At 39.8% G+C, this 25481-nt stretch overlaps 2 protein-coding genes and 1 long non-coding RNA gene across 4 annotated transcripts in view; 1 reads left to right on the forward strand and 2 right to left on the reverse strand.

Annotated features, from left to right (window-relative positions):
• Nucleotides 1-4895, forward strand: part of LOC135225711 (protein argonaute-3-like) — a 470090-nt gene extending 465195 nt beyond the window's left edge. For both annotated transcript variants that reach the window (XM_064265079.1, XM_064265078.1), the window contains one exon: nucleotides 1757-4895. The gene's annotated coding sequence lies outside the window, so the exon portion shown is untranslated. The remainder of the gene's footprint in view (nucleotides 1-1756) is intronic.
• A 4315-nt stretch (nucleotides 4896-9210) lies between these two features.
• Nucleotides 9211-25481, reverse strand: part of LOC135225712 (trafficking protein particle complex subunit 12-like) — a 135699-nt gene continuing 119428 nt past the window's right edge. Inside the window, exon 9 of the mRNA XM_064265080.1 lies at nucleotides 9211-10551. Within this exon, the coding sequence (XP_064121150.1) occupies nucleotides 10303-10551 (249 nt within the window). The 3' untranslated portion in view covers nucleotides 9211-10302. The remainder of the gene's footprint in view (nucleotides 10552-25481) is intronic.
• On the reverse strand, nucleotides 10855-22949 carry LOC135225714 (uncharacterized). The gene is made up of 2 exons (XR_010317070.1): nucleotides 16921-22949; nucleotides 10855-16879 (listed from the first exon to the last, which is right to left on the reverse strand). It is a non-coding gene; the product is annotated as an uncharacterized LOC135225714 (long non-coding RNA).

Here is a 25481-nt window from a genome sequence, read left to right on the forward strand (position 1 = left end):
CAAAACAATTGCTACCACAAATTTCAAATTTTAGTTGCTGTATACTAGTTAGAAACTATAGCTATGTAATTTCTTGATAACTTTATACATAGAACATTATTGCATTATAAAAATATAATTTTATTAAAGCATTTAGACATTGAGAAAATAGAAATAACCTCTTAAACTAATCACAGAAAACTTTATTATAGTAGTGTCCTTTTGGTGAGTTGGTTAAAGTTTATTGAATAAATTGATGGGATTCATCTAGCACTTCCTTAATTTTGCTAGCATCTCTGGTCTCGCCATTCAAGGATAACCTACTAATTTTGCCTGTAAAACATTTTTTTTTTTAAATATGCGTCTTGATATCATACCAAGACTAACCGAGTGATACGCTTACCCTTCAACTGCTTAGAGTAGAGTGCACTATATTTGAAATGAAACAATAAGATTTGAGAAATGGGCCATTGCCCACAGAACCACCTGGTGACTTAGGGAATTAGTCGACATCATATTTTTTTTCACATAAAGTATTTTATAAACAGATACAAATGGTATGTTACACATATGGTATGTGGGAATGTATTAGAGTGTAAAATAATTTGTTGTGGGTAGACATAACCTAATAAGAAGCCAAAACAAAGTTTGTTAATGAAAAGTGAAAATGGCAATGTTGATAAAACATGTGCCAAACTTTGGTAATTGTCAAGTCAGAAACCCTAATTAAAGAGGTTCACGTGGTGCAGAATGTTGTTCAAAGGTCATGCATGAGTGGCATAGGCAAGGTACCAGTTAATCTGTTAACTGCTGGAGACCAAGGGATCTTAGTATGTGTCCAAACCAAGCTGCCTACTGTTTTCCACTTTTCTTTTGAATATTCAACAAATGACTGAGATACGTACTATTAGGAATTTCATTGAGCAAAGCATTGCCAGAATCATGAGTACGTATTGGTTTCAGGGTGAAACGTTTTATAGATTTTTTGATAAGTAGTCAGGGTTTTATTTGCTCTATATTTGGTAAAAATTACCATTGGATATTTACATTCATGTGGTTTCCAAAAGTTAGTTTTCAATAAAAGCAAAATGTCTACCTGGTGTAAGGTTGTTAATTCGGTTGGATGCAGAACAGCACTTAAAATTAATCACATTGTATGTGGTGGTCTAGTGTACAACCAATAATGTAATAAAGTACTACTAGAAATAACTCCTTCATAGAAGTTTTGTCCATCTTGATTTTCAGTTATCCATTTGTCAAATTTCTAAGATGCTGAAATTTGTTAAATGTTTTCTAATATCTCCACCAAGAACAAACCCTTTTTGTCTGTTCTGTGAATGTTATCTTGGTTATCTTTTTAAATTGATGATTAGTAATGATAATATTACATCCAAATATACCAAGTACATTGTAATTAAATGATGAGTGCCTAAAGATTTTGCATCCTTTTAATCTTAAAATTTAACCAACATCAGTAATTACCATTTGATCTGGAAATTTATACTTTTGGTTGTTAGGAAAGACAAAGAGCTGTAATAAGGAAGCAATAAAATGGTCAGATGTATTTGTTTGGAGGTGTACTTCAATTAGAAACAATATTTTGGAGGTGATTATGTAACAGGCTCAGCATAAGCATTATTTTGAAGCTGTGCTTCAATCAGAAACAGTATTGTTGGAGGGATACTGCATTTCAAAGATATAAACAAATTTTTTTGCCCAGTGTTCTGATGTTTGATATTCAAGTCTTAATATGTATTATTCTCTTTTTTTTAACTAGCATTATCAAGGTTGAAGCCAAAGAAGGACAGGGGTGTGTGCGATGATAATGATTCATCAGCAAGTGTGTTAACTGGCAACTTATCATGCTAGAATGTTGACAAGAAGATTATGCATTTGAAGATAGAAGTCCTCAGTTTTCCATGGGAATGAGACTAGTGTTATTTGCAGTTTGTCAAGTTGATGTACACTTCTTGCAGTTATTTATAAGCTCCACTATGTTATTTACTTGTTGCTGTCATCATTAATTTTCATCTATAATGTACTCTACTAATTTTACTTATTGTTTTAGTATCCCATTTCATGCATGATTTGCATGGCCATATTTAACAAGCAAATACCTTAAGTTTTTTATAGCCCAAAGAAAATTAGCAGCAACTGTTACTCATTTGATCATTATCCCTCCAGTGTTCACCAGTTCTTTAAAATGTTATTTGTAATCAGATTTTTAAGGGAGTGAATGGTGTCTTCATTCATTGTTATTGTTACCAATGTTTGAATAATTTTTTATTTTAATTTTGCTTAATCATTAAAATGCTAGTTTTTATTTTTGTGCCACATGATAGCCTAGCTTTTATTTTTGTGTCATATGATAACCTTGGAAAAGACAAGATTACTTTAATACCATTAAACTGTTCGTTGCTCAAGTACATGCAGAGCCCTTAATTTCTTCCAAGCCAACTATGTTTTTATGTTATTCTTCACAGCTCGATCCCTCAGCTTGGGTGGTGGGCACCATGCTACATGGGTGGGACGGTCTGGACATGTACATTCTTCCACTGATCTGTCTATGAGATTCTAACAAAAGTTTCAGGTATCGGTAAATTCTCAGATGACATACAAAGCTTTTTTTTGTCTTTTTTTGCCTCGGCATGAGTGGTTTTTGGACCATTTAAAACTTGTAGATTTTCACAAGTCTGCTAGCTTGGAGGATTCTTTTAAAGGCAACTCATTTCCACAGGTTTTGTCTCCATTCCCAGTCACTACATCTGCAGACTTTTTGTCCATTTGAGGAATATAAAGAAACTTCTCTCATGGTATTCAAAATGTACAATGCTGTTTTGCCTCGACTCGAGTAACAAATTTATGCACCATGAGTAAATGTATTCCTGAAGTTTCACTGACGCCTTCAAGTTTGAGCTTGTCTTTGGTTTTGCTTGCCCTTGCTTGACAACCTCAGTTGGTTTGCCCTTTGCCCCAGAGGTTGTAGCCAAGACTCAGTTTGTTAGAGGGATTATTCCCACATATGTTCCTTTTGAAATCCCTACCATACCATCTTCGGCTTAGTATAAGTCTGCCATGTCGTGAAAGCTCTCTCTTCCGTCCTTGTTCTTATACATCATAAAAAAAGTCCTCCCATAGGGGATAGTGCCATAAATTTACTGGACATGATGCACTGTAGGCATTACTTGAGGTGTATGCTGCATCCCTTCAGCCTAGCTGCACCCACTTTTTAGCCTTTTACTTTACCTCAGTTATCACTTTTTCTGCAGTCTTAATGTCCAACTTCTTGTAGCTTAACTGCATTGTTTGTTCCTAGTTCTACCTTTAGGTCTTTGTACTTTTATCTTTATTTTCATGGTCTTTACCTTGCTTTCTAATCACTCCTACCACCTTTTTTCACCGTCTTAATAGCTTAAGTGCTTGAAAGTGCCTAGTTGATGGTTTGACAGCCTAAATTTCATAAATCAGTTAAATAAAAGTCTTGTCCAAGAACTTACTATCTTTTGGCTACAAAACTTTTTTTTCTGTGGCTTGTTTTAAGGCTCCAAGGAGGATGTTGCTGTCCTAAAGTTGAAGCCTGTGAGGTGCACACCATGTAATTCTCCCAAGTTTTCAAGTTCAATCTGGGGTTCTTTGCCCTCCTGAGGAGAAGAGACCTGATGTCAGAATGCTAATTTTATGGTTGTGGTGTCGCCCAGAAGACCTTTAATTTGTGTTAATTTGGATCCAATGTCATTTTACTTAATGTGATTTATTCCTCTATAATAATCTTTAACATGGAGACATTCATCTCCTGGAGTACCTGACATTCCAGTTTTTAGTAGGGTGGTAGCCCCTCCATCAGTTTATTTTTCCTCTACAAACCTACGTCTTGTAAAAGTGTCCAGTATCTACCATTTCTTCCATTGCAAACTCATTACTGATGGAAATAATGTTTTTGGACTTACCTTTACCAACTTCCAAGAACTTTCCAGGGTCTGGACCACGAGCAGCTAAGTGTACATTTTGAACTCTTCTACTTCATCTTCCCTCCTAAACAGTAATTCAGGCTCTTATTTTATGAGTACGTTTGTGATTGAACAACCCCCCCTTTTTTTTCCATAAGTTTTTATGCAAATATTTATACAAACCTGTTCATCATTGGTTTTTGTACCATCCTTGCTTCCCCCTCTCTCTTAGATGAATGTGACACAGATTGAGCACTGTGGCAGATTCCACAGGAACTAGGGAGTTGACGGCCATGCAACTCTGGATTTTCTTTTTGTTTGACACTGCTTCCTGTATCTGGGTGCATTCCACACAGATGTTTGTGACACATTAATGATTGATGGATTTCTATGAAAACTTATTTTGTTTGTAAATTCATAGTTTTTTGTTTCTTTGTATTTTGCACTTTTGGTTCTTTGTATTTTGCACTTCTCCCAGAAAGGGCTCACCTACATGTAATGGGAGAGGGCTGTCTCTGGTATCAGTGGCCATGTCCAGACAAAATTATGAGGATAACATTAAAATCTTTTTTTATATGTATATTTCAACTTGATCGTTGTAGTACGTAGTACCAGTGTACCGTAGCACAGGCGCATGTTTTTCATTCTTGTTGCTGGACAAAAACCTTGTCAGCTTTATCATCCCTGCTGGAATCAGCAGACTCTCCAAAGAATTGTAAAGTTTGTAGTAAAAATTTAATGCATGTGTTTAGTTATGCTATGTTTTCTTACCATAGAGCATGTCATTCCTTTGCGTGCTGCTCATCCATGCCCATTTCAATTCATTGTTTTTGAATTTTATAGATTCAGTCAAGTATATTCTTCCTAAAGCCATTGATAAATTGAAATATTGTCTAGTCCTTCAAGTACAGAAAGGTGTGCATGGTTTGTACTGGTAGATATTAAAATTTTTATAAAAATTACTTTTCACTAAGTGTATCAATATTCATTGAGGAAATGCATTTTTAAATCAACAGTACATGTTTTAAGCACATGAGGGAGACCATAGAGTAATCTCACTTCTTGTAGGTAGTTTTACCAACTTGCCATGCCATCTCTTTGAGTGGTCAGAAACATCAAAATAAAGTTGTTGACTCCTTTACTTAAAATTATGTCCTGGATTTGGCACCAAATAATTACAGGGTTTTCTTAACCATTATTTCAGATGTGCAGGGTTCTCAATCTTCCGTCTTTCTTATTTTTCATTGCTAAGAGGAGTAAAGGCATGAACTAATTTTATTGAAAGGCCTTAAATTTATTTCAATTTCAATATGTATTAGTTTTTTTAATTGAATTGAATTGATTGTTGAAAATTCAGTTGTCATGCATGTATGCTTAACAGTGGCAAACCTAATGAAAATTACTTCGGTAGAGGGCAATCTACACTCTAAATTAACTTTTATCCTGTAACATTCATCTTGCTTGTAAAATATGCAAAATGACCAATGGGATGTTGTGCTATTGACATCTGCTATGCAACCTGTAATTTAGTTATGCCATACTCCACTGGAGCCAATATTTGGAAATTTTCTTTCCGTGTTCCAATTGCAGAAGAAACTTTTTAAATTTATTTTTTAACTGAAAAAGGCAAAAAAGCAAAGGTCACAGAATGGATATCTTGGACTAAAAAGTATCTATACAGTCTCCTTTACTTTTGATGTTAATATTATACCAATATCCATGAATTTAATCACCCCTCAACCAGCCAGCTGGTCTTCTTCATACCCTGCTAACAAATAAGTTATGTTTTGTGCAGCTGTTTGCTTGTTGAATTGTTTGCAAGTTGATTACTGTACTCCCTATACTTATTTAAGTACAGTGATATAAAATCAGTACAGAACAAGTTTTTTCGTCCTAAAACAATACACTGTACTACATGTACAGAATATGGAGTCACGCAAAGCAAAATTTGAACTTGAGGGTGGCAAGTGGAGCAATCCCATTGTTTGAATGTTGGTTAGTAGATGATGTCTGTACATCCCAAATAAGTGACTGCTGTAATTGGTTGCTTAATATTCAGTAAACTTCATACAGTATTAAAATGACACATTTTTAATTTGTATTTTCATAGCTAAAAAACCTGAGGTCTTAACATTAGGATATATCTTCTGGCACCAGCTGGAAACTGGTTAAAAATAAATAAAAATCTTATGTGCAAGAGATCTGTAGTATTTAGCATCTGATACGTAGCTTAGGTGAAAGTAGGACAGAGACCATGTTTGAACCTCATGACGTATTTAGACACTCACTTTGAGGGAGGTTTGAGGATCCTGAACCAACTGGAAGTTTGGCACACCTGATCATTCTTCTTAGAAATGAGGATTCTAGGGAAGAGGATCTAAGCCTCTTTGAGATGTTAGAGATATGGGTATTTAACACTCAGTTCACTGGGATTAAATACAAAGTAACTATGTCAACACTCAGTTCACTGGGATTAAATACAAAGTAACTATGTCCAGATTCATTGCATATACGGAGGTCAAAGAGAACTATTTCTGTTCAAGCATCAAACCATGTTAGCCAGACAAAATGGGTTTGTTACCACTCCTCACTGTCCTTGCCAGAGAGAGGAGTAGAAGCTACTGAAGAGCAGATTTGCTTGTAACATTAAAAATGCTGTAACAGTATGACTGCAACACTCACCTGCGTCAAGCCAGTTCCAGCGTATGATTTGTCTAATCTTCAAACCACCCGTAGATAATGAAGAAAGGGAAAAAGAAAAAAAAAGAGGCCAATCATCTCATTCATTCTCTCTTCTACACTATCATCTTAGGCAAGATACAAACTGTCCCATCAGGGGCACTGAATGAGCTACACAACTTTACCAGCCACCATCAGACCCAAGGAAAAAGTGTCCAAGGACCTGTGGGCAATATCCTTCAGGGAGAAGGAAGTGTAAGTGGTCTGATGAAGCCAGGAATCAGCATTCTAAATCCTACGATCCTATAGACAAGTTCTTAAATGCCAGGTAGGAACATATTCCTCTTGAGTTCATGTGCTCTTGCATGCACAGTATTGGTGAACAGAACTTGACGATGAGGAATAGCTTACCTAATCACGATGAGGAATGGCTTGCCTTATCATCTCACGTAGCAAAAACAAAGTGGTATTCTTGGACACTTCTTTCTTTGCTTGGCCCATGCTAACAAAAACTATATGACGCCTAGGTCTTGGGTGACGAGTTCTTTTTAGATAACAACACAGTAGATCTGATGGGACCGTAGTAACTGTTGAGGGTCATTGTTAGCAAATTCCGGATTTTAAGTCTTAGCCATGAATTCCAGGACAAATTAGAAAGCTACGGACCCCCGACCCCTGGTGTATTTTACGTCATCGACACCTGGTGTATTTTACGTTATAATCTAGACCAAGGAGCTGTCCAACTCTGAGGAAGCCAAGGTTAGAAGGAAAACTTTTCAAAGTCATTTCCCTGTCTGACTATTAACGCAGGGGCTCAGACAGAGCTTGAGTGAGACTACTCGGCACCAGAGTAAGGTCCCATGTAGGAGGTTTGAGTTCCTCAGGTGAACAAGAATGCTCAAAGCTCTTGAACAACAATAGAGATTCCCCAGGATGAAGTCCTAAGGCAGCCCCGTGGCCCTTGACTGCAGAAACAAAGACATTCTGTTCTGAGAAAAATCAGGAAGTCCACCATCTATTGAACAGAGGTTCCAAGTGGAGAGAGCCTGCTGACCACACCAGTCACAGCAGACGGCCCATTTGCCCAGGTACACAGCTGATGATGATCTGAGGTAGCAGGACATCTGAGTCGTTGCCGTGCGAGAAAAACCTCTTGCTTGTAAGAGATACTGGAGTCTCTAACAGTGCTGAGAGAAGAAATAGAAGATCCAGAAACCACTCTGCTTGGGGCCACAAAGGAGCTACTTGGGTCATCCTGAGATTCTTGGAACCCATCACTGTTCAGGATTCAGGACTTGATGGATCAGGCAGAACGGACTGAAGTCATAAACTCCTAGGTTGTCCCAAGGATACTGAAGGGCGTCCACCACAGCGAACGGATCTGGGACCACCCAACATAGACCTCTAGCTTCCTGTTGAACCGCATAATGAAGAGGTCCAACATGGGTCTTCCCCACATAATGAAGAGGTCTAACATGGGTCTTCCCCATAGATAAAATGTCCTGTTCACCATGTTCTGATGCAGAGACCATTCCATACTCAGAACTGTCCCCAACGATTTAGCTTGTCAGCTACTACATTCCTCTTGCCCAGAATGTACTTAGCTGTGAGCTCCACCGAGTTGTCAATCATCCACTGGTGCAATTCGACTGAAGTTGGCATGACACCACCCGCCCTCCCCGTGTTTGTTTTCATACACCATAGTAGAGTAGAATATAGAATTTAGGCCAATGCCAAGTACTGGAACCTATGAGGTCATTCAGTGGTGAAATGGAAATTGACAAACATTTGAAAGGTGTAATGAGGAAAACCTCGCAGTTGCACTATGAATCAAGTGTTAGGAGAGGGTGGAAAGTAAGATGAACAAGAAGAATATGAAAGGAGATGCAGTATAAGGAATGAAAGTGGTTGCAGCTAGGGGCTGAAAGCACGCTGCAAAGAACCTTAAATATTGCCTACAGAGCACCGCATGAGGTCCACTAACATTAAACCCCTACGGGGTACCACCATAGTGTTGTCTGATAAGAGAACGGAGTGACCTACCACCCACTCAAAACATTTCTGAATGCCCAGGAAGACAGCTTTCAACTCCAACATGTTGCTCTGGTGTTCTTGTCCTGAGAACTCCACGCTTCCAAAATCAGGAGAACTCTAGTTGAGCACACCAACCTCCTGAGGTGGCATCCAAGAACAGAAGATTTGGAGGGAGTGAATGAAGAGGAACTCCCACTGTTAGGTTCTGGTCGTCCAAATGCTCTGGTCAGTATTTGGAAAACCTCTTAAGAAGTATGTATAGATTTTCCAGTAAAATTAAATTGCTAAACATTTAGTGAACATTGTTGAAACAATCCAGTTTTGATCTCTCTACGTATGAGGATCCTACATGAATAAATGTTTTTTATAAATGTAGTAAGATACAAAAGCACAGGGCAAAAACATATAGGAATTGGTTGGCAATATGTCTTCTCAGGTGCTTAGGATACAGTTAGCCTTGAATTACATTAGTTTGGTTATAGGTGAAATTACATCAGAAACAGGTGCCAAGAATGCATACAGTGTACATCATTATTGAAAGTACCTTGAAGGGCATTAATCACAATGGATAATTTGTTTACAAAACTTTATTAAATACAACAAAGTTTCAGTAATTACAACGGTCTTGACAATTTACAAACCAGACTTAATACTTGTTCTTTATTTACTTATGTCCCTAAAGATCATGAATATGGATGCTCTTTGCCCTTTAACATTTACATACCTCAAAAACGCCCCTGCAAGTAACATTGTAGCTTATATCAGCACTGAAGTAAAATTAAATTGCCAAACTTTTAGTGACAATATGTTGTTGAAACACATTTGGTATTTGTGTTAGGGATTTAGTTTGACCATGTGTATTAGTTTTTTCTTTCATAATAAACAGTTTGTTTCAAAATATTTTGATACACAGGTGTAAAACTTCCAACCGTTGCTAGAAATGTTAATGTCTATTTTCTTCCTTCCATAACCAGTCAAACATTACCATCTAGATACTCCAAAAAATGTTCAAGAAACTTCATTACCAATCACTTCAAAATGAAGTTCATTATACAAGAATTTTTTGTATACCAAGTCACTAAACGTGTAAAAGTTTTCAGAATCCAGTTTCAATGAATGTTATTAACATTGCTACTGTTCTATCATTCATATTTCTTCTGTAGTTATTGGCAGTAGTAGGTATATCACTCAGAATACGGTCAGAAAAATTGCATTATTTTCAAAGCAATATTTGTTTTTCATTTTAAAATTTCTTATACATTCACTAAAGGATAAAAGAGCAAAGTTTAATGGTACTTAAAGCAGTTGAGTTTTTTACCACTGGTATAGTTTATACATGTTTATTCATATGGAACTAAGTATGTATTCTGAATGTATAACCAGTATGTTTTTGTACAGTTTTTGTTACAAGTCTATATTCACTTTGACACAGGAAGAACTACTTCAAACATTCACACGTTGACTATTGGGCAAAGTACCACATTACAGCATATTGCACCCGACTCAAACTGGCTGATCAGCAGTAAATTAGCCTTTATTACTTTCACAAGGTTAATTACACAGCTACATGCAACTGAAACATTATAGATATTAAGAACATTAACTTGATTATGTACATCTACAGCATATGTTAGGATTTAAACTACTTTAATGTTGTTAGTTGTTACTGAGGCTGAAGTTTGAGAGCAGCTACATTAAAGGAATCCCCTTTATGTTGAGCAATGAGGGAAAGGAGTTTCAATTTGTTCTGGTGTGCATTAGATGATTCTAATTCATACATAGTGGCCAAATTAAGAACTACAGCCTCATGGAGGAACCTTTCTGGTTGGGAGAAAACTGCCCCCTCAACTAGCTTTATTGCATCACTTACACGACCAGTATACATAAGGCAGACTCCCAAGTTGTTGATAACCTGCAAGTAAAAAAAAGGCGGAAGGTTCATAGTTGACAAAACTAGGAAAATTTTGCAAGTCCTATAAATATCCTACCTCTGATTTTTAAACACAATGGTATATATGGTAATTACAGCACTATAAAATAAATCAGCAGTTGGCATACACAAAATTGAAAAATGCAAGTGACACAGTAATTTCTAAATTTTTAAATACATGACGGGATAATTTTATGTAAAATATATGACTGTCAAGTAAATAATTATATTGAGGTTAAGAATAAACTTCCAAAAACGCTTATCTTATTCCCAACTTACCCGTATTTTTTTTTATTTTTTTTGCTTTACTGAAAGGAGGACACTATTTTGTCTATTTTATTTTCTTTACTGAAAGGAGGACACTATTGCCTTTAGGAATGAAAAGTTTGTAAATTTAAAAACTAAGAAAGTTAAGTAAAAACATTGCAATCGATGCAGAATTTATGTATTATTCCTCAGTTATGATTTGTTAGCAGTCTACCTTGAAATAATTCCCAAGAGCAATAACACATGGAAGAATAAGGGTCTGGAATTTTTATGACTTTAAACACTGCATTGTAAAATATCTGAATATCACTGGGCTCAAATTTTATAAATAGCAAATAAATTCAACCATTACATTAGATCTTTACGATACTTCCTGTGCATAATCCATAGAAACAGAACTACAGGATTTTTTAAAAATTAAATGCTAAATAAAACTCAACAGGGTTGTGCATAAGCTGAAATGGCTAACATAGGCAAATAAGACATTTCATATAGGATTTAAGACACCTCTACATCAATTCCCTGGCAGTGTGATCAACAGTACTTTTGTGATTTATCTATCCTAAATGCTTGCTTAACTGCCTGAAAGTACCAATTTTTTTTTTTTATTCCTGGTGCTTCTGTGTTTTTTATTGGTTCTTTGTCTCAATGGAGAACAGACACAGATGACAAGACCAAGGTCATTGGGAAGGTCGTGGTCATTTTATAATCATTTCATGTCGCCTCTTGCAATAGATCCACACTTTGTCTGTATTTCTTGCACGGGTAAAGAGTGCATTGTGATTCCTTTAGTCCTCAATGTACTGTATAGCCTTCTCCACAGTGAGAACAGTATGTACAACAACTGAAAAAGGTATTGCCTTTCTTAAGCATTGTGGGTTTGCCTTCCCTATCAATGGGTGGGCAACAAGGCAAACATTTTAAGTCTCTCCCTCCCCACGTCTGCCTCCCTGAAGGTGCCCCAGTGGCTGAGGTGGTGGAGGTTCTCCCCTCCCCACATGTTTCCAAGCCTCATGCCAACTCCCAGCACCTCTTATGAGAGAACAAAGGTTACCACTATGAAACGACCCTCCTTCACCACCTTCATCCTCCTTGTCGGGCCCTCCAAGCTGACAGTCTAAAACAAAGAAAAACCAAGCATTTTTATCAAAGCTTGCTCTACTTATCACTTATCCAATCAGTCCCCTTTACTCCTATCAAATGGTATATGGAGACCAATCTCTCTTTCACTAAACCCATCAGAACGGATTCCATTATCTATACTCCCTCAATCTAGGGCACATGAACAGGAGTTGGAGCAGAGAATTATGGTTCCCACTGCAACAAGAGAAATCTCCCTCCATCATGACCCAGCCTAGTAACAGACTGGAAGGCCCTGCCCCTTACCCTCAGACCTGGTGCAGTGCAATGGTTCCAAGAGATCATTTCACTCATTTGTGAGCTTAATGACCTAAGGGAAGAGGCCTTGGCTTCAGCTTTACCTGCAATCTTTCTTTCACATTGGGTAGTAGGTTTGGTCTAGGAAGCAGAACCTTGGTCAAACCTTTTCTGTGGGATTCTGGCAAAGATGAACTTGACCTATGGATCAATTAGTTCCTTGATCCCTCACAGTTCAAACAGAAAAAGTATATTCCAGAGTATGCAGACGAATTAACCCTCCACCTCCCTCTGGAACTGTGCAAGGCTGACATACAACGTAGACTAGAAACTATGATGATGATGGTGCTCCTGGTGACATTTTCGCTAGATATAGAGCAGACCACAGCAACCAATATGATGATGAAGTTGACCCCAAAATCTTGGTCAAGCGCGAGGAGGCTTATGGTGCCAGGCAGGAAAGCCTTCACCTTTCTAGCCCACCAGATCACTAACCTTTGGGCCAACATTATATCTGACAGATGCATTCATTCCTCTCCCTTGTGTCTTTTCTTTATGTATTTCCCTTTACCTCTTGTTACTTTTTCCTAATGAACACCATATTCTTTGGAACTTTGAATTTCAAGTCAATGGCTCATGTGGGCTTTTTCCATATGAATAGGTTTCATTCTGAATAATAATAATGTCAAGACAGGTTTCACATGAGAGTTGGTTCTCCTGATGGATCCTGGACTCACCATTCTACTTTGCCTTAGAGGAAATGAAAGCAGAGGTGGCAATTAAGAGGGAGGAGCCATGTGATGCCCTCAATCTCAAATAGCCACTTTCTAGTCCAGCCAAAGGTGTAGATCACTGACTATGAGAACCTAGATTCAGAACAAAGCTCTCCTGCCATCCACAGAAAGACAACCTCCACCGATGAAGTTAAGACAGGACTCCAATCCATCTACTTCTGCAAAGGGCTTGGACACCCATCAGTTCTTTTGCCCCATTCTACCTGGATCAGCTTAAATGAGGAGGCTTGAGCAAGAAAATAGGCACCTAATGAGACTGGTCTTCCTTCTCCACTGTCACAGGTGGGGGCTGCTCTCGAGTCACTGGATGACGTGGCAGCAAAATGGAACTGAGCAGTGGGTAATAACAGTCTTGAAGGACAGATACATTCTCCCATGCAATCACCCTCTTCTCTCCCCCTAGACCCTTGGGCACGACATGAACATCTACTTCTTTCCCCTATTCATTCTTCAACTTTCTATTACTAATAATTGGGAAAATTTGCCTTTTTTCACTGTTGTGTTTACTTGCCATGGATTACCCTTCACCAGGTACTATTGCATCAATCATAATTTAATGCAGATTGGGGCTTTCTTGGAATTTTAATTTTAAGAACATAAAAGGTATTATCAATCATCTGTTCTATTGTGATCATTGATTTCTCATTAAGCTTAAACATGGAAACTTGGTATGTCTAAAAATTACCGGAAAATAGAACTCGTTTACATTTGGAGTATGGAAGCTTTAAGAGGGCCGGCCGGAACCCTTATAACTCAATAAGCCTAAAACATTCATCCGTACAAGAAAATGCAATATTTCTTCTGTTATCGTAAATTTTGATAATTATTGTCAAAGAAATTGTGAGAAATGGCATCTGTAGTGATTCCGTGAGTCGCAGAGGGGAGTATCAAGTTCAACCATGATTTCAGTGCGAGCACAGACTTCAAGTAGTCTACACGTCCGAGTTTCTTCTCTGACATTCGCTTGCTTTTACATGTGTTTATCTATGTTTCGGCAAGAATTTCATCATGCCAATGAGGAAAAGACAAGGAAAACATCTCGCTAACATAAAGACAAAGAAAATTCCCTCTAATATGATTACAGAATATCATAATATATGCGATATTAGCGTAATTAGTGGAGAGAGAGAGAAAGAGGGTTGCGTAGTAAGTAAACGCCCCCGTCTTGCCTGATGCACACACCACACTGTCCCCCAGGCTAAGATCTTTGAGCAAAGGGATCTCAATTTATGATAAATAACATAGTTTTGGTTTATTAATACCCAAAAAGGAATATGAAATTCATAATAATCATGATTTATTAACATTGTCTTTGTAAAAAGAGAGTACAACTTCGAATTTTACCTCTTGACATTCTCTTGCGTTTACGTTTGTTTATCTTAGTTTCGGCAAGAATTTCATCGTGCCAAAACGGAAAATACTAGGAAAACATCTAGCTTACATAAGAAAAATCGCTGTAATTAGCCGAGTTAGTAAAGGAGAGAGAGAGAGTTGCGTAGGAAGGAGTGCCCCGTCTTGCCTGACGCAGTGCCCCAAGCTAATATATGAGCAAAGGGATCATCATTTATGATTAAATTATGATAAATAAATAGTTTTGGTTTATTAATACACAAAAAAAGAAATATACATTCATAATATTCATTATTTATATTAACATTGTTATTATAAAAATACGAAGAAAAACTTTGAACGCCCTAACATACGAAGAAAAACTTTGAACGCCCTATCTAAAAACTATAGTTATTGACCTTCAAAATCTATCTTCTCACTTAGTTTAAATCTATCTTCTCACTTAGTTTTAAAGCCATAACATTGGAATTTGGTATATAACTCAGAAAGACATTACAGAACAATCAAATGAAGCCCCTTTTTTCAATTTTTGTTTAGTCTTTTTTATTTCCCCCCCCCCTAATTTATAGGGTTTATTTATAATGAAAAATTCATATCTAGCAAAAAAATTACTTTTTTTCTATAACTCCTCATTCAATTGGAGGTCTACATCAGGTCTATATATGGTAGTAATCCCAGGTCTTAATACTGAATATCAAGGGAGGAGATAGAATTTGAAAAATGGTTATTTTCGGGATAAATCGCCCTGGCATCACAAAACCGAAGGTCAGAGGCGAAAATCATATGCGGTTTGGAGATGTCCCAAGTCACATTAAGTGGCATGAATATCAAAGTCCTGTCCTTAAAGAATGGCATTAGCCGGCCGGCCCCCTTAATATTGTGTGTTTTTTTTCATTTACTTCTATGTGTGACATTTCATCACAACATTTTCACACTTTTGCAATAGGATATGTGCAGCATATTTTTGGTGGTGTTTGTTTCCTCATTTACTCTCAAGTTTCTTTAGTTTATTCTATGAATGATCATTAGATTCCAAAGTTTTTACATAATATAAATTTAGTTTTATTTTTTAAACTGTACTTGTCAATTTTTTTACGTGTTAATTTTTCAGCCACAGGCATTTTACCACATACAATGCACAGTTACATTTCATTTATTGTTACATATCCTCAATGCAGTTGCAAAATATGAAGTACCGTTGGAGTGGATGTTAATTATAAGAAATGGCAATGAATTATTTGTTAAGTCATACATCTGGTAATCCTGGTTGAATGTATGAATTTGCATTATGCCTACTGGGCATAATCATAGCCAGATATCCATGGTCTCATAATAGTCTTAAAAGTCAATCCATCACAAACTGCAGAGGTTGTAAGTTAACAACTATCTGTATTGTGTTGCAACCACACGAGAGGAGCTTTTCTTGCAGAATGGCAAGAAATATGTCTGGTACCCTCCACATCACCTCAGTATCTGCCAAGGAAAGTGAACTATTTTCTGCAATATGTGGCATAGAAGGGTTATGAGGAGCTTAGAATAATCATGCCCTCTACAAGAGACAGGCCCCTAGGTGGGATCTGAATTTAGCACAAGTCAGGACAACCCCTGTCCAAGTCATCAGACAAGGGTCTTACCCTCAAAATGGTCTTCCTTCTAGCCCTTGCCTTAGCCAAGAGTTTGAAAGTCGAATGGATTGTCATACCTCATCAGGTACTCGGAAGGGTGGAGGTTTCTCATTCCCCTTCCTCCCAGAGTTCGTGGCTAAGACAAAATCTCTCGGTTCTAGACCCAAGGTTTGAGTTTCTTTATTCCCTCTCCCTTCTCTTTCAAGATTTTTTTTTAGTAGTGAACCAGAGGAAATGTTGCTGTGCCCAGTTCATGCCCCTTAAATACTTGACAAGGGCTAAGAACCTCAGGCCAGAGTGCAACCCCCATTTTGTGAGAGCATAGGATGTCAGTAGAAGGAAGTATCCAAAAATATCACCTGGCTAAGGAGCCAGGGAAAATGTTGCTGTACCCAATTCATGCCCTTAAATGTTACTTGAAAAAGGGCTAAGAACCTCAGACCAGAGTGCAACCCTTTTTTTGTGAGCAAAGGATGTCACTAGGAGGAGGTATCTAATAACATGATCACCTTCTGGCTGTAGGAAGTAATCGCCAAAGTTTACACATTCCCCAACAGTGCAAAAGACCCTATGATCCACCCCTGATCTCAATGTTAGGGGCATTGGACCTTCTCTCTCCTTCTGGAAGAACTTTGTCCTACAGGAAATGAGGACAGCAATCTGATGCTGTCACACTACCTTCCTCTCATTCTACTAGAGGTAAGCTGCCCACAAGTCCCTCAACACCTTTTTGTGACAGGACAAGTAGTGTACCTACCAGGAACCATCTGGGTATATCACAGATAGTTTGATTGGTTTGACAAGATCGTGTGATTCTTGAGGGAATCCCCTGCAAACCATTCCAGCAAACATTCATACTTTACTGTTCTGAGTCATGACAGATCAGTTATTAACTACCTGTAGCAAGAAAACAATTAGATGGGTATGATGATTAATACCTGTACCAAGAAAACAATTAGATGGGTATGATGATTAACTACCTGTACCAAGAAAACAACAGATGGGTATGACAAAGGCTGGGGGTAATTGAAAAACTCAATTAGTGCATAATGTTATTCTACCATAATACAAAATTATATGTAAAGACAATGGCACATACATCAGAAGAATTTGTGATACGTATATCTTGTGCCAATCAAGGACAAGCCATGAGCACCCTGCTTTTTATCATAGAAATGGAGGAAGCTACAAAGAAGTGCAGGAAAGGAAACCCTGTAAGTCTGTATGCTGATGACCTAATGTTTACAACAGAATCTGAGGGAAGAAGTCATGCAAACAGTTGAGGAGTCGGATGGGAAGGAGAGAACTGAAAATTAAAATAGAACAAACTTCACAAACCAGTAAGAAGTATAAAATGAGATGCAAAGGAATACAAAATATACAATGAATAGATTTTTAATGACCGAAATCTACTGAGGCCGTGTCACAACAGCATGTTTTTTGGCATCTTTTAGCATGTTTTCATGAACTTTTGTACCAAGTGGCTAATATATATCGCCTTTGTATACATATAATCAAAGCTCGATCTGTTCATTACATTGAAGCTGTGCAAGTGAAAATTTGATTACCATAATTTTTTCACTAATTTAGAGTAATTTGTGATACTGGTGGTACTTTGGTGGCATGGTGTTACAACATAAAAAAAAGATCTGCTGTGCGACACCTTTAGAAAAGCAAACAGCTAAATTTAGAACCAGATTGTGGTAAATGAGTTCTCTTAGAAGTGATAAAACATTTCTGTTAACTTTGAGACAATGAAAAGTGAAGAAGGGATTAAAAGGGCAGTGTATATACAGTATAAAGACAGAGCAGCAGCTATATAAAGAGAAAACTGTGTACATTAAACTATCAAAAAGAAAAGGATGTATGTATTGTTATAGATAAAGTATGTATGACATATACAGAAAAAACTTGGACACTTTAAAATAAGATTTTTTTAATATCTGCAACCTCAGAATTTTATATTCATTGCCAGAGAACAATCAGGAGATTGTACATATGATTACAGAAGTGAAAAGGAGAGCTCTGATGTTCAGTAGCTGGTAAATACATAGGACTGGACATGTGATAAGGGTTAAAAAAAAATTATTTATAAATTTTTTGTCTAAAGACTTGGTACTGGAAATGTTAGGTTATTCATTACTAAAAGATTTAGCAAGATATAAAAGACCCCTTGTGAAGGGAAAAGCTGATGTAAGTTTAATCATACAGAATTTGGTGACACTGACATATTTTACACAGGAATCTTTGTATTTATCACAATAAGCCAACGATATCAAACATTGATTATCAGCCAATCACATGACCCATGCGCATGTACCACATCTTCATCCATGAGTGGACAAATGACATGAAACTGACTACACATAGTAGTGAAATGAGCAAGATTGTCAATTAGTTAAGATACAGGCAGCCCCCGGTTACTGTAGGTATCAGTTACCGGCATTTCAGTTTTACGGTGCTTGTTCAGCATATTCATAGCTGGGTTTTACCCTCTGTAGGGTTTATAACACCATTGTCTGGTTATCCGTGGCTTAGCCTAACTGCCGAGACTGCCTCATAAAAAACAAACAACGAATATGCATCTCTTCCTTGGCCCTTTTAAAAAGTTATCCTTTACTTTGAAGTATCCAATAATATATTGTATGTATTCTTATATTACTATTATACTATAAAATACAAACAAACGGATCACGTTTTGGTTTGGAAAAATCAATTGAGAAACACACGTTTATTTCGTTGCATTAACTCTATTCAAAACTATTTTCTTGCTTCTATTTAGCGTAAATTAATCTCTAAAAACTATTTATATGGGACAAGGTTATGTTTCGTTATGTTGGACAAGGTTATGTTTCGTTATATGTGTTTTAAAGTTAAAATATGACATACATACATCTTGTAAAACTAGATTTTATTTTTTTTCGTAAATAGATGGCGTCATTGTGATCTTTTGTTTTGAAAAAATCAGTTGATGGAGGTTAGTTTTTTCACTACATTCAACTCAATTCAGAGCATTTTTCTTGCTTTTATTTAGCGTATCTCTAGTAACTCTATTTATATGGGACAAGATTATGTTTTGTTATACAATGTTTTAGTCGAAATATGACTTAAATACGTCTTCTTGTGAACTAGATTGTTATTTTTTTGTCAATAAATGACGCCAGGAGCATGGTTTTTAGTAAAAAAAAAAAATTGGCATTCTTTTTGCTGTTTACCCCATTTCATCATAATATCACAATTTTTGAAAGTAAATTGTATTTTTCCCAACTATACAAACCTGAGATCCTTTACATAAGGAATTACTTTCAGTGCCAGCTGGACCGGTCGTAAGATTTAATAACAAGGTAGTCAGGCAGTAACTGCTTGTCCAATGGTTGGGAGTCCCGCCCGACTGGATGCAAACATTCAACTTTGGTTTAGGCCCAGGAACAGAGTGAGGGATGGCAGGAGGTAGGCCTATATGTAAAGAACCTCAGGTTTGTATAGTTAGGAAAAATACAATTTACTTTCAAAAATTGTGATTTGTTTCGACACGTTATACAAACCATCGGTCCTTTACATAAGGAAGACTCACTTATTGGTGGGAGGAATCTGAGTCTTGTAAACAGACTGGTGTTCGCCAAACCTGGGTTCCCTCCCTGGTCGTAAGAGCAAGTGGGGGAACCTAGCCTCTGTCCAACTGATCGGAGTGAGAACTGCAGGATCAGCGGCCAAACCTCTGGCCTCCCTCTAATGAATAGCAAGAAAGAACTTCAAGTCATAAGTAAAAGGCCAAATAGTAAGCATTGGGTTTGTCTCTTACTGCTGTCCGCTTGCCCCCCTTGTTAGGGAAGGGACAGATAAAAGCTTCTATCCCTAACTAAAGAGATAGAATGGAGCTCAGTTATGTAGCTTACCTGCACCGTCGTCCTGTCCAGCATGTGGTGACCGCTACCCTCTGCCCGCAGGAAGAAGGAAGAAAAGAGAAGGAAGAGGAGCCAGTCTCACTCTCATTCTCCATTCATGCAATATCACAATGACAAGATGCAACCTTGTCCTGTTAAAGTAGCTCGGTAAGCTACACAACTTGTTGAGCAGCCACCACGGGTCCAAAGGAAAAAGTGTCCAAGGACCTATGGGCAATATTCCAAAGGTAGAAGGAGGTGAAGGTGGTCTGGTTGGACCACACCCCTGCCTTCAGCACCTGTGCAACTGACAAGTTCTTGCAGAATGCAAGGGTTGGACCAATACCTTTAACTTCATGGGCTCTCAGACGAAAGGTACTGGTGTCGGCACTGCTTTCCGAGTCCTACGCTTTTCTAATCACCTCATGAAGCCAGAAAGAAAGTGTTCTTGGACGCTTCTTTCTTGGTCACCCCGGTGCTAAGGGAGAGGCGTCGATACTCAGGCCTGAGGTGTCAAGTTTTCCTCAGATAATGCCATAGCACTCTAACAGGACAAAGTAGCATCTCTTCCATATCATTACCAGTAAAGTCCTCTAGGGAGGGGATCGTGAAGGACTCAAACCTGGCGCCAGGGACCGTAGGGTTCTGAGTCTTTGCTACGAGATCTGGGACAAACTCGAGCGTAACTGATCCCATCCCCTCGTGTGTTTGACATCGAAGGAAAGACCATGAAGTTCTCCTACTCTCTTCGCCAATGCCAGAGCCAGCAGAAAGACGGTCTTGAGGGTCAGATCCCTGTCTGACGACTCCCGGAGAGGCTCATAGGGTCTACGAGTCAAACTCCTTTAGACGAGTCACGTCCCACTTGGGGCCTGAGTTCCCTGGGTGGGCAAGACCTCTCGAAGCTCTTCATCAGGAGAGATATTTCCATGGAGAAGGAAATATCAACTCCTGGCAGTTTTAGGACTAGGGCCAGGGCAGCTCTGTATCCTTTAACTGCTGAAACAGAGAGGAACTTCTCACGGCGAAGGAAGATCAGGAAATCCGCTATCTGCTGAAGAGTGGCTCTGAGCGGAGAGAGACCCCCGTCTACGACACCAACCACAGAAGACTGACCACTTTCCCTGGTACTGCTACAGAGGACTGTCTGGGGTATCCAGCCATCTCTGTTGCTGCTCAGCGAGAAAAGCCTCTCGCTCGAGATGGTGGATAACCGCCAGGGAACGTACTGCCTGGTGGTACCGTTCCACATGCGGTTGACACAGCAGGTTGTGCCATGGGGGAATCTCTCGAGGTGCCTCTGAGAGAAGAGCCAGCAGGTCCGGATACCAAATGGCCTGAGGCCATTTGGGTGCCACCAGAATCATTCAAAGATTGCTGGTGACCAGCACCCTCCTGATTACCTTGCGAATCAGACAGAACGGGGGAAAGGCATACACTACGAGGTTTTCCCACGGATATTGGAACCCGTCCTCTGCAGCCCCCCATAGGTCCGGCACAACTAAGAAGAAAACCTGAAGTTTTCTGTTTTGCTGGGTGGTGAACAGATCCACTACTGAATGCCCCCACAGGTCGAACAGCCTTTCCCCCACGTCTGGGTGTAGAGACCATTCTGTCCCAATCACCTGATTCTGGCGGCTGAGCTTGTCTGCCACTACATTCCCTTGCCTGGAATGTATCTGGCTGACAGCTCTACCGAGTGAGCTACAGCCCACTCGTGCACCTGCATCATCAACTAGTGTAACAGGAGGGACACTAGGCCCCGTTTGTTGATGTATGCCACTACCATGGTGTTGTCGCTCATCAACACCTCCGAATGTCCCATCAGCCGTTCCTGGAATTCTTGGAGTGCGAGAAACGCTGCCTTGAGTTCCAGGATGTTGAAGTGAAGGTGCTTGTCGTGTTGGTTCCACACTCCTGCAACCAGCAACTCTTCCAGGTGTGAGCCCCAACCCTCGGTCGATACGTCTGAGAACAGAAGCACCTCCTGAGGGAGAGTGCGAAGCGGCACTCCTACTAAGAGGTTCCTGTTGTCTAGCCACCAGACTAAATCCTCCCTTACTTCCTCCATAAGAGGAACCAGGAAGAATTGCAGATCCCGCGCCTGTGACCAGCACTCCTTTAGTCTCCATTGCAGAGACCGTAGGTGAAGACACCCATGAGGGACTAACTTCTCTAGTGACGACAAGTGACCGATCACGGCCTGCTACTGCTGAGCCGGCTGTTCCTGTCATGACAGAAACCATCTGGCTGCCTCCCTGAATCTGCTGATCTGAGAGTCTGCGGGGAAGACTCGTGCTGCTAACTTAACGATCAGCATGCTCAGGTACTTTATCCTCTCCTTGGGTTCGAGATCTGACTTCTTGACATTTACCACAATACCTAGATTGCTGCATAAGTCGAGGAGTCGATCTCTGTTCTGTAGCAACTGTGAGGCTGTGTGAGTGCTCGCCAGAACCAGCCAATCATTGAGATACCTCATCAGATGTATCCTGACCGAATGGGCCCAAGCCGACACCAGAGTGAACACTTGTGTGAACACCTGTGGGGCAGTTGAGAGACCAAAACAAAGTGCCCTGAATTGGTACATCGTCCCGTCAAGGATAAAGCGAAGATACTTCCTGGAGGACTGATGGATAGTATTTGGAAATACGCATCCTTCAGGTCCACCAAAAGCAGAAAATCGTTCTCCCTGATAGAATCGAGCACTGAGCCTGCCGTTTCCATCGTGAACCGAGTCTGGTGAATGAATCGGTTTAAAGGAGAGAGATCTATCACCGGTCTCCAGCCCCCTGTAAACTTCTCCACCAGGAAAAGCCGGCTGTAGAACCCCGGTGACTGATCTCGTATGATTTCCACTGCTCCTTTGCTCAGCATGGTCTGCACTTCTTGACTTAGTGCTACATCCCTGGCAGAATCAGGAATGTATGTTCAAAGATGGACCGGGTGTGAAGTGAGGGTGGCCTCGACTCGATGGGAAGTAGATATCCCTCCCGAAGGACATCCACTTCCCAAGTCTTGGCTCCCTAGCGCTGCCAAGTTACCCAACGGCTCGCCAGGCAACCGCCCCCCCCCCCCCCCCCCCCCCCACTTTCGGTAGCAGGTGAGGGGGAATGCCGTCCCTAGCGTTTCCCTCTCTTCCCCTTCCACTTAGCTCCTTTTCCGTGAGAGGAGGAGGCTTGAGAGGAGGGCTGACACTCACCTCTCGAAGCAAAAGAGGAAGGCTGGGTCTTTTCTTGCACTACCCTCAACGGTACTGACATCTTAGGAGCGGAGGAAGCACTAGCTAAGCTCTGAGGCTTAGCCGCAGTTGAGCGAGACTGCCCAGAAGTCTTCACAACTGCCCGGTGTGCTAAGCGATTGCTGTCCTCAGCTCTACAATTTTCTACCGCAGCGTCCATCATCTCTCTGAAGAAGAGAGGAGGAACCCAACGGTCCGTTCCTCAGACCCAACGTTACCTCATGACCGGCCGCCCTGGTTACGCGAGTCAGGACTGCGTCCCTCCTCCTCAAAACCAGGTTGGCCTACAGGTTGGCCGTCTGGTGGGCGAGGTAGGAAATGGAATTTTTATTATAAAATTAATATTAATAATACTTACCTGTATAATTTATCTAGCCCTAAATCCCCCAAAACCGCACCAAAATTTACCACATTGGCAACCCTGTTACCTCCTATTCTGTCCGCCAGTTGGCAACACTGCCGCTGAAAGTTACAAAACCTTTCCTTGAAAATCAGTTGTGATAGGCAGATCGTGGGGTAGGATGGGTGGGACTAGATAAATTATACAGGTAAGTATTATTAATATTAATTTTATAATAAAAATTCCATATTAATAAACATTACCTTAATATAATTTATCTAGCCAGATTAACCACATTGAAAAGGAGGGAAGCTGAGTAAAATTTCCATTTCGGGCAGAATAGAAGGAACCAACCTAATCCAATTAATGGAAAAGGAAGAATAAGAAAAAATTAATAGCAGGACATAAAACAACAAAGAAATACATATCATATGCAGTTAAAAATTCAACCCAAAGTCTAAGATACTAAGAACTCGGTCTCCTACCATAATGCTGCCGAACTGCAGTAGTAAAGGACAAGGAGTAAGTGCATAGTCAGTCCGTCTGTACAAAAGTCAGGTGACAAGTCAGGCGACATCAAGCGCAGCAAGGCTGCACCCTGATGACTTCATCAAGCTTTACAACCACTAATGACACCTGCTCTCTCACGAATGTCTGGCGCCAAGGAGGAGTGGGTATTGGCAACTCTTTCCCTGAAGGATGAGTGCCTGGACTGCCTGGGCGATTCAAAGCTAAGCAAACATTGGGGGTGTATCAATGCAACCGAATGTCACAGCAGCTATATCGGCTCATGAGCAACTCCCGACTCGAGCTTTCTGTTGCCAAGAGAAAGGAGTGCGGAGCAAAAAGGCGACTCAGTCCCAAAGGATGAGTGCCTGACAGTCCAAACTGGTCTCATGTTAAACGATCATCAGAGGGTGTATCAACGCAACTGACTTCATCAACAAGAAACTCAGAGCTACTAAATGTCACCTGATCTCGCACGAGTGTCTGACTCCGAGAAAACAGGTGAGACAAAAAGCAGATGGTGAGCGAGTCACCAGATGACAGCAGACGATCCATCGACTAATTCCCTGTCCAGAAAGACAGCGTGAGTCATCAGGACAAGCCAACCAGTGGCTAGTTCTAGGTCAGCATCGACTTTGGGAGAAGCGTAGTCGCCAGTGCCGACAACCCAGTGGCTGGTCCCATGTCAGACTGACAATGGAAGCAGTGTGAGTTGTCAAGCAGCCAGTCCTTGTCATCAACAACACTAAATACCGAACTGCCTAATTCCTATTATAATTAAACCAAAAACTGCCAAAAGTTATAATGCAAAAACAAAAAATACATATGCAACAAGAAATAAGGTATAGGTAGCAACCAAACGTAAAACAGGAAGACTATCTAATTCTACTGTCTGATGACCTGTCCTGCCATCAACAATGGGCCCAAAGAACGAAGGTCGCCTAGAACTGGAGAAATATCCCTCAAGTAAAAAGAGGCAAAAACACAATTAGAACTCCAAGTCGCCACCTCAAGCACCTTGGCGACTGAGACGTTCTTTATAAAAGCTACTGATGTAGCAATTGCTCTAATACTGTGTGCTCTCGGCGCCTGGCCTTCACAGGCAGCCGAACCGCCAGTTTTAACAATAAGATCTCTGAGGAAAAAGGATACACCATTCTTTGATATATGTCTCTTGACATTTCGGGGTGAAACAAACAGATGACGGGTCAACCCTGAATGTCCTTCGTGCGACGTAAATAGCATGAAAGCACCCTAAGAGGGCAAAGAACTAATTCTTCACTTAAATTACCGACAAAGTCGACCAGCGACTTCAGAACGAATGACCTGAGAATTGGATTATCAGATGATTCAGTCTTTGCGACAAATTTGGGAAGGTATGACAAAATCATGTCTTGTCCAGATCTGGCAACCAGAAAAGAGAGTGCTTGCAGTTCACCCACCCTCTTGGTTGTAGCCAGCGAGACAAGGAAGTGTGTCTTAGAAGAGAGGCCCCTAAAATCGGCTGTATTCAGAGGCTCAAATGGA

Source organism: Macrobrachium nipponense, chromosome 13 (genome assembly GCF_015104395.2).
Source record: "Macrobrachium nipponense isolate FS-2020 chromosome 13, ASM1510439v2, whole genome shotgun sequence".
Classification (NCBI taxonomy): Eukaryota; Metazoa; Arthropoda; class Malacostraca; order Decapoda; family Palaemonidae; genus Macrobrachium; species Macrobrachium nipponense.